Source organism: Otolemur garnettii, unplaced genomic scaffold (genome assembly GCF_000181295.1).
Source record: "Otolemur garnettii isolate 467f Iridium unplaced genomic scaffold, OtoGar3 scaffold00198, whole genome shotgun sequence".
Classification (NCBI taxonomy): Eukaryota; Metazoa; Chordata; class Mammalia; order Primates; family Galagidae; genus Otolemur; species Otolemur garnettii.
The window spans coordinates 279,715-289,107 of NW_003852593.1; the positions used below are offsets into that span (position 1 = coordinate 279,715).

General features: G+C 54.5%; 1 protein-coding gene across 1 annotated transcript in view; it reads right to left on the minus strand.

Annotated features, from left to right (window-relative positions):
• The window catches only part of GAK (cyclin G associated kinase), a 61,949-nt gene that overhangs the window by 8,464 nt on the left and 44,092 nt on the right, over positions 1 to 9,393 (minus strand). The window contains exons 17-21 of the mRNA XM_023507700.1: positions 6,684 to 6,939; positions 5,846 to 5,992; positions 4,942 to 5,403; positions 4,453 to 4,623; positions 3,242 to 3,364 (exon numbers count right to left, since the gene is read on the minus strand). Of these exons, the coding sequence (XP_023363468.1) occupies positions 3,242 to 3,364; positions 4,453 to 4,623; positions 4,942 to 5,403; positions 5,846 to 5,992; positions 6,684 to 6,939 (1,159 nt within the window). The remainder of the gene's footprint in view (positions 1 to 3,241; positions 3,365 to 4,452; positions 4,624 to 4,941; positions 5,404 to 5,845; positions 5,993 to 6,683; positions 6,940 to 9,393) is intronic.

The window sequence follows — 9,393 nt, forward strand, 5'->3', positions numbered from 1 at the left end:
AAAAAAAAAAAGAGCAAAGAACATAAAATGATTCTCAAAAAAATACAAATCATCACAAACATACAAAATAATCAACCCCAGTCATAAAAAAGAAATGCAAAGTGAGAGCACTGAGGGCTTATCAAACTGGCAAAATATGTTAAAGTTATCATCTAGCTTGAGTGGGAACTAAAGGCTAGAACTGCTTCTGGCTAAGAAATCAGTAAAACCCACCCAGAGGGTGCATGTGTCATAGGCTTCATCTAGGCTCAGCTGGTTCTAGCACACCTTATAAATACCATGATTTTTAAAACTGAAAGTCTGGCTCAGAGCCCATACCTCAGTGGTTAGGGTGCCAGCCACATACACCAGGGCTGGCAGGTTCGAACCCAGCCCAGGCCTGCTAAACAACAACAATAAAAACAAAAAAATAGCCAGGCGTTGTGGTGGGTGCCTGTAGTCCCAGATACTTGGGAGGCTGAGGCAAGAGAATCGCTGAAGCCCGAGAATTTGAGGTTGCTGTGAGCTGTGATGCCACTGAGGGCAACATAGTGAAACTGTCTCAAAATAAATAAATAAATAAATAAAATAAAAAATAAAAACTGAAGGTCTGGGGCAATTCGCCCTGAGCAAGCCTATAGGGACCACTTTCCAACAGCATGCACTCACATCCTGGCTCTGTGTCCCATTTTGTTAATTCTCAGTTTTTCAAACTTCTGTGCTATTACTGTATCTGTTTATGTTGGTCTGTGGTCAGTGACCTTTGGTGTTGTGACTGTAACTGGTCTGGGGTACCGTGAGTTGCACCACACAGGACAGTGAACTTACTCAGGCCTGGTGTGGTCTGACCATTCCACGGACCAGCTGCTCCCACACCTTGGGCCTCCCTATTCTCTGGCACATAACAACACTGAAACTAGGGCAATGAATAATCCCAAGATAGTCTCCCAGAATTAATGAAGAATCTTGTCTCTCATGATTCTGTAATCAGAATCTAGAAATGACTAAGCTCAGTGAGGAAGGCACGTTGAAAGCTGAGATAGGCTGACAGGCAAGAAGCCGGTCACTTGCACCAGTCAGCCCAGTTGTGAAGGCAAAGAAAAGCTCCTAAAGGAAATGAAAAGTGCTGTTCCAGTGAGCACACGCATGGTTAAGAAGGCGAATCAGGCTTACTGCTGATGTGGAGAAAGTGTGAGTGGTCTGGGTAGAAGATCAAACCAGCCACAACATCCCCTCAAGCCAAAGGCTGATCTGGAGCAAGGCCCCAACTCTTCAATCCTATGAAGGCTGAGAGAGCTGAGGAAACTGCAGAAGAAAAGCTGGAATTGGCAGATGTTGGTCCTGAGGTTTAAGGAAATAAAAAGGGCAAAGTGAGGCAGCAGGTGTTGATGGAGAAGCAGCAGCAAGTTAGGTAGAAGGCCCAGCTGTTGTCATTGAGGAAGGTGGCTAGACCAAGGGACAGATTTTCAGTGTAGATGAAACAGCCTTATACACAACGGGCCACCTTGGACTTTCATAGATAGAGAGAAGTCAACATCTGCCTTCACAGGGTCAGACACAGGCTGACTCGTTAGGTGACTATATGTCACTGAGGAAGGTGGCTAGACCAAGGGACAGATTTTCAGTGTACATGAAACAGCCTTATACACAAGGGAATGATGGATGCTGTTTTCATGCCTCTAACACATCTACTCTGCAGCCCATGGATTGGGGAGTAATTCTGACTTTCAATTTTTATTATTTATGAAACATATTTTGTAAGGCTATAGCTGCCACAGATAGTGATTCCTCTGATGAATCTGGGCAAAGACAACTGAAAACCTTCTGGGAATCGCCACCATTCCAGATGCCACTACGAACACTCAAGATTCATAGGAGGAGTTCAAAGTGCCAACACTGACAGGAAATTAGAACAAGTAGATTCCAACTCTCATGAATGACTTGGAGGAGTTCAAAACTTCAGAGGAGGAAGTAACTGCAGATGTGGTGGAAATAGCAATTCTAGAATTAGAAGCAGACCCTAGGCCAGGCGCACTGGCTCTCACACCTGTGATCCCAGCACTAAGGCAGATGGACTGCTTGAGCTCAGGAGTTCAAGACCAGCCTGAGCAAGAGTGAGTCCCTCCCTCTCTACTAAAAATAGAAAAACTAGCTGGGTCTTGTGGTGGGCACTGTGGTCCCAGCTACTCAAGAGGCTAAGGCAGGAGGGATCACTTGAGCATAGGAGAGTGAGGTTGCTATGAGCTATGATACCATGGCACTCTACCCAAAATGACAAAGTAAGACTCTGTCTTGGTGGGGAAAAAAAGTAGACCCTGAAGAGATAATACAGTGGCAAGGTTTCACATTAACTCTTTCAAAGAAGTTCTGCTGTGAATAAAATGATATCAAACAGTACTGAATGCAACAGAGAAATCGCTCAGGGAAGGAAAAGTCAATTCACATGGCAGACCTCACTGCTGTCCTATTTTAAAGAAATCACCACAGCCACCCTGACCTTCAGCATGCATCACTCTGACCAGTCAGCACCATCTATAACAAGGTGGGACCCTCCACCTGCAAAAGGGTTATAGCTCCCAGAAGGCTCAAACGATGGTATTTTTAGCAATGAAGTATTTTAACTGAGGTATACACACTGCTCTTGCAGGTGTGATGCTACTACACAATGACCAGACCACAGAACACACGCACAAAACTCTTGTGTGTACTAGGAAACTGCATCAGTGTGAGTCGCTGTGTTAAAACAGCCCATCTCTGTGGGCTCTGCTGCACACGGATCACACTGTGAGAGCAATTAGTGCTACAAGAATTGTCCTAGTGGGGCAAATCATGGGTGCATGAAAAGAACCAACTGTCACAGGCATAAACTGCTCCATACAACCCACACTCAGCAGGGCCCCGTGATAATGGCTATGGCCCTGACCCTCAGTGTAGGGGATTCCATTCTGTCACAGACTGCCTCAGAGGGAGACCGGGCACAGCGCACAGAAAGGCCACAGTGCCCCGTGGATCAAAGAACCAGGCGACAAGCAAGGGGTTAAACCACACCACAGAAAATGTACACAGAGTGGCAGAGGACCCTACAGGAGATGGGGCGTGCTGTCCCCCACATCTCCATGCACTGCTAAGAATGAGTGGAGACAGGCTGCAGAAGTGGAGCAGGCCCAGCCCTCTGTTTGTGGGCAGAGGGACCTGTACGTTATGTTCTATGTAAAATGGGAGAAGGTGCCAAGGCCACAGCAGGTGTGGTCCAAGGTCGTACCTTCAGTGGCTGGTGTAGGGGCTGGCCCGGGCACAGTGGCTTCAGCCCAGGTGCCCCACCCTCCCAGTAGGTCCGGCTGGCTGGACGAGGCTGTCATCTTAACAGGCTCCACTGGCAGATCCCCTGGAAAAAGAGAGCACTGTCCAGAGTACCTGCCAGCCCTTCTGGGGTGGCCCCTCTTCCTTCCCGTGTGAGCAGGTGGCTAACCCCACTGTGCTCTGGGCCTGGGGTCAATAACTTGAGCTCTTGGGCAATGCCAGTGCCACAGAACTGGGGCTGTGCTCAGGGACCATTGACTGGCTTCGTCCTCTTGACGGGCATTGAGACAGCACCACGTGGTCTGACCAGCTGGGTGTGAGGGTGTCAGTGGTCACGGAACCTCACAGCACAGGGAGGAACATGGGTGGGACACTGTCTGCAAGGGTCCACCCCCTTTGGTGTTCCCAGAGCCCGCTCCCTTGCCTCTCTTGAAAGTGTCACTCTCTGGGAGCTTGCGGTGCCCCCAGCTGGGTAGGCTTGCTGGGATAGGATATTGTGTTTGGTATCACCCCACAGGCCCAGTGAGCCCTGTCGGCCCTGGCACTGGCCACACTGCCCACCTTACAAGGGGGCCACCTGAGCACTGCCCACAGCAATCATCACCCGAGACTGCTAGGAGTGACGCTGCTGGCGGAATGGAGGCTGGCAGAGTAGAGGGAAGAGATGGAGCTCCCTCTGGAGGACCCTGCAATGGGATGGTCCGGCCTCCCCTCTTCTTGGGCCTGGCCTTGTCTTAGGGACACAGGGCCATCCACTGCCTTCCTGCGGTGCTCTCACCAGCACCAGTTCCCTGGACCACTCTGTCTAGACCTTGGAGCCCTCAGCCTCATGCAGGTTCTGGGCACAGGTAGCCATCCTATGGGTGGCCATTGTCCTGAGGCCCAGAGGAGGCATCACTGTGGAGGGAGTGCCTTGGGGATCCAGAACATACTCCAGGTTTGGGGATGGTCTGGGGAGGCCCAAGAGCAGATAGTGGTGTCTGTCCTCACCTCGCAATGGCCCTGCAGGTCCCTCAAGGAGCTCTGGGCATCCCTAGAACTCCAGAGGCCACACGGTCCAGTCACACCCACAGCCCAGGATGCAGGGCTCCATGTCTGACCCTGAGCTGCATCTTGAGGGGGCTGCATGAAGCACAAACCCCCTTGTCCCGCCAAGCTGAGTGAGTTGCATACCCAGGTGCAGGAAGTCAGTGCTGCAGGACGGGGGCGGGGCGCTGTGGGTGGCAGGGAAGGCAGGCGGGGCGACCACGGAGTCAGAATTGAGAAACTCGCCGAAGAGGTCAGGCTTAGAGCAGGGCTGAGTGTCGGAGTCCGACGGCAGCAGCAAGGGGTCAAATGGGTCAGCTGCAGGGTCAGGCAGGGACAGTGACACTGTGACCAAAGCATTAGCCTGTCCTCCTGGGGACAGAGCAGCCTGAGGAGGATGTAGCGCCACATGGCATGGTGGTGGTCAGCCTGGGGCCTCCTCTGCTCCACTGCCCAGTGCCCCAGGGACCTGCATGAAGTTCCCAGGACACAGCCCTGACCACAAGGCTCCCACCCATGAGCTTAGGCAGGGGAGGCCCTTCCCACCTCTGGGCACCACTCCCAGTAGGAAGACCTAAGCTCTACCTCGCTTTTACTGCACAACCCATCAATTGGCATCAGAACAGAAAAGCCTACCAGGGGCAGGGGGTTCTCCTCGGGGGGTGCTGGAAACACTCAGGGGAGGAGCCGGGCTGGCCAAGAGCAGTGGGGCCTTGCTGCCAAGCAGGTCATCTGGCGGCCCTTCTGGAGCAGCCTCAGGGGGTCCAAGGAGGCAGCTGAGGAGGTCGGTGTTGCTGGAGGAGACCCCGCAGGTCTGTGTGGGAGAAGCTGGCCTGGGGTCCGCCTCAGAGTGCAGCCCCAGGAGGTCCACGCTGTCCTCCTGTGGCATGGGCTCCGGGGACAGGGCTGTGGCTCCCGCATCAAAGATCAGGTCCTGTGAGCCTGGTCCATCGCCCTCAGCCCTGGACATCCTGCTCTCGCCAGTGCTCGGCACATCCTCCTCCTCTGACACCCCACTCCCGCTTCTGTCCTCCACCAGGGCAGACTGGTTCTCTTTGGGAGAGGTGTTTCCTGCACCCATCTCGGATTCTTTTTCCTCTGTGTGAAGAAAACAAAAGTGCAGGCTGGTAGACCTGCCCGCGGACGGGGCTGATGTGACAGGTGCATGGCCAGCACACATGCCCAGTCAGGCCCATATCTGCAGGCTGCCCAGTGCCTCCGCCCCCCGCCCCCCAGGCGCTAGCAAAGCTGGTTGATTCTCCTTAGGATTCCTTTGGCCCCTTCAGGGCTTCCCTTTCTGCAGGGCCACCCACTGCTCTCCTAACACAGAGCTCAACCCCCACAGGGAAGGAGCACCCAGAAGGTGGCAGGGCACGCCCTGGGGGGTGAGAGGTCAGTGTGACACTGCTAGGTGTTTGATCTGAGCAGCTGGGCTGGGGACTAGATCAGGGACCTGGGCTGTGAGCTCCCTGAGAGGACTAGGGCCTGTATGACCGCAGGGGAGGCCCTGGCCAGCATCCCACCCACCCTGCACGCCCACCCTGCCAGTCCAGCGTGTGCAGGAAGTGGCTGGTGTCTGTGCTGCTGCTTGGCGGTGAGTCCAACTCAGGGGGCTCAGCTTCCGGGGACCCCTCCTCAGCATCATACTGCGCTGTGGAGCCAGGCTGCCGGGGGAGCTCTGGCTTCCCTGTGGGGAGAGGGTGGCATCAGCCACAGCTTGGGGACATGGGGATGGCCAGGCACTCCGGCAGAATCCTGCCGTCCACTCCAATGCTGCTCTGGGCCACACAGATGCATGTGCACATACATGTACAACCATGTATGTGACACACACACCAACATGCACACATACACATCACACGCACACATGCACACACATGCTCCTTTCAAGGATAATTAACTGTCCTCAGATAAGAAAACATAACAAATGCAAACCAAGAACAGGAAGAAACATGTGACATGTCCAACAAATGATGTCACACGTCCTACCTGCCCAGGCCTGCCTGTGCTTGTGCTCTGGTGACCACCCTGGAGTAAGGAGAAGACCTCAAAGTGTCGTGGCTGTGAGCACAACTCTGCAGGCCCTGGCACGGATCTTGCTGACAGCAACCTATGTCCAGAGCATGAGACCCAGGGGCCAGCATGGGACAGACCCTCTCCATGAAGCAGCTCTGGCTGGAGGGTGCAGACGTGCCCCATGTGACCCACAGAGTAGCCAAGTTTCCGTGTCTGCCCCCAGCTGAGTTGAGAGACCCTGTGCAAAAGCTGGTGGCTTCAGGCAATGTCCAGACAGGAGAAGTTGCCCTGTGGACCCCATCTGCCCCCACAGCGCTGGCCACATATGCAGAGCAGAATCTAGTCCTGCTACAGGGTCTCACCAAACTTAGACAGAATGTCTTGCTGCTCCTCTCGGCTGGAAAACAGGATTTTGGGGTTCAGCCCCTTCATGCTTGCGTTCTCCCATGGCAGGGCCTCGCAGCTTGGCCTGTCCCTGGGCTCCACCTCCACCTCCAGGTTCACTTGGAACAGATCTGGGTACTTCTCTTGGATGTCACACGCATCTAGGTCATACCTGTGTTGTTGCCAGCAGACAGCTGTTAGGGAGACCACACACAGCCTGCAGGCCACTTGGCCCTTTCATAGTGAGATGTGTATAGGAACTAGGCTCCAGACAGAACTGCAGGAAGGGTTCTGGGGCAGGTCAGGGGAAGGCTGGGATAGCCCTGATGCTGGCCCCGGATGGGCAAGTTCTACCCTGCAGGCCTCAGCCCAGCTACATGCCTACTGTTGCCACTCAACAGGTCAGTATCAGCTTTTCTGGGACCCTAAATGCATTTTCACCAACATGGTCACATTCACCCTGGTAAAAACCCTCAACTGTTAACAGCTGCCCATAAAACTGAGCACTCTGGGGTGTAGCCGACATGGCATGGAGATGTAGCCATGGCTCGCTGCAGGGCCAAGGAGAATGGAAGGTGGGGGAGCGAGCAGGAGAATATTCCACTGGTGGCAGCGGTGGGAAACGGACAATGAGAGCAGCCTGAAGCCAACACTCAGCTGCTCTGTTTCTCAGAGCTGCTGTGGGGAATAAAGGGACCTTGACAGCACCTGCAGGCTACACAACAGCCCTGGGTCTCCAGCCAGCAAGTTCCCCAATGTCTACCTTGATGCCACCTAAAACTATGTGTCACACTTAAGCCTTATGTGAATAAAGAATAAAAAGGAAACAGAGAGGTGGCTACTGAGAGATCCCAGGTGGGTGGGGAGACAACAGCACCCAAAAGTAGAAGGCCAGCTCCGAGCCAGAACAGAGCAGCCAACCCGACCACCACAGCTCTGGGCTTCACAAAACAAAACCCAGGAGCACACAGGACTCTGACACGAAGATCCCCAAGGCACCTCTCTGCCCCCAGAGGACAGGAGAAGCAATCAGTGTCTGTCCCGAGGACTGGGCATACCACTGCCCACAACTACCACCTGAAGCAGAGCAGCCGCCTCCACGCTCTTCCCAGGCACTCTGGGCAGAGGTGGGTGTGGCAGCAGCTGGAAAGCCACATGAACACCCTCCACACCCGTGTCTCTCTGCATCAGTCACCTAGTCTGGATATTTCAGGTGACTGCACGGCCAAGTGGGGCTGCTACCTGGAGCCTTGGAGACAGTGATGTCCGTAAAGGGGTCAGCAGGCACGGGGGAGATTCCAACAGCTGGGAGATGGTGCCTATAGCAAGGAATGGCCTGGACCCCGCCATCAATGAGGTGGGGGGGGGAGTGAGGCAGCCTCAGCTCCGGGGCCCTGGCCCGGCCTCCCCACCCCAGCTGGCTTGGAGATGCCCTGTGCCCTAGGCCCGCAGCCCACCCATAGGGTGGTGAGGGAACAATGGTGCCTATGAGCAGCCCCAGGTTGGGCTGCAGGACACAGCTGCAGGCCCCAAGGATGGGCACCTGTGCAGTCAAGCTCTGACTGGTGGCTTCCGACACATGTGGGACAAATGAAAAGGGCTGACATGCATCATGGCTGCCCTTGGGGCACTGGGACCCACCTGGGTGCCTTGGGACTGCAGTGCACCCTTCCTGGACTCTAGACAGTGTGAGGTCCTTATGCCGCCACATCAGCCATACCTCTGCAAACCTGCCCTGCCCAAGGCGTGGACACTCGTCAGCCGACTGTGAGGCCTTTTCCTCCTCAGACTTGGCAGCTCATTTGTAGAGGTGTGACATGAACACAACTCTAAGAGCCTCTGTGAAGGTGTAGGCATCTGCAGCCAGTTCATTAGAACCCCTGAACATGTCCCTCAAACTGCACATGCTGAGAATGTAACCTCTACTGTGACTGCTGGGAGGTGACCAGCCAACAGTGGACTAACACCGTGAGGAAGAGGGTCTCCGAGAGTGGCTGGCCACCATATTGCAAGAGGACACAGCAGTAGGCCCTCACCAGACCAGTGCTGCTGGCCCCCAGCCTCCAGAACGCCTGTCACAACCCCCATCTCAGGTGCCCATGGCCTAACCCAGGGGAGCCCAGCCTTGGAGAACATTCTTAGAGGGTTCTGGGATGAGGTGTGGTTTGGGTTCCAAGCCCTCATTTCTCTTGGGACAGAGTCAGGAGCACATAGTTTGAGCAGATCTCCCCAGGGAGGCTGTGCTGTGTCACAGTGCCACAACCTGCCATCACCAGCTGTCCCGTCAGGGCACAAAGCGGCTGTGACCTGCTTTCCCTGATGACCAATGATGGTGAGAGGCTCTCCATATAGTCACGGTAGCACAGGGATGGGGCATGGTCTGGGACATGTACCATCAGGCAAAGCTGTCATTGCAAACGCCACAGGGCACTTGTATGCAAGCCAGGTGGCAGCCTGCATGCCAGCTGTGGGTGCCAACAGCAGAGCCCTATACCGAATCCTATAGGCCAGTGCTCATACGTCCAGCATTCTCAGCCAGGTACAGGAAAAGCACAGTACAGATGGCCATGTCATAGGTGCTGACCATAGGGCACTTGGCAAGACAGACTCAGGCCCAGAAGTGGCTAGGAGAGCCAGGGGATGACGGGCCTGACACCAGTTATGTGGGCTACACTAAATTTATAAAAA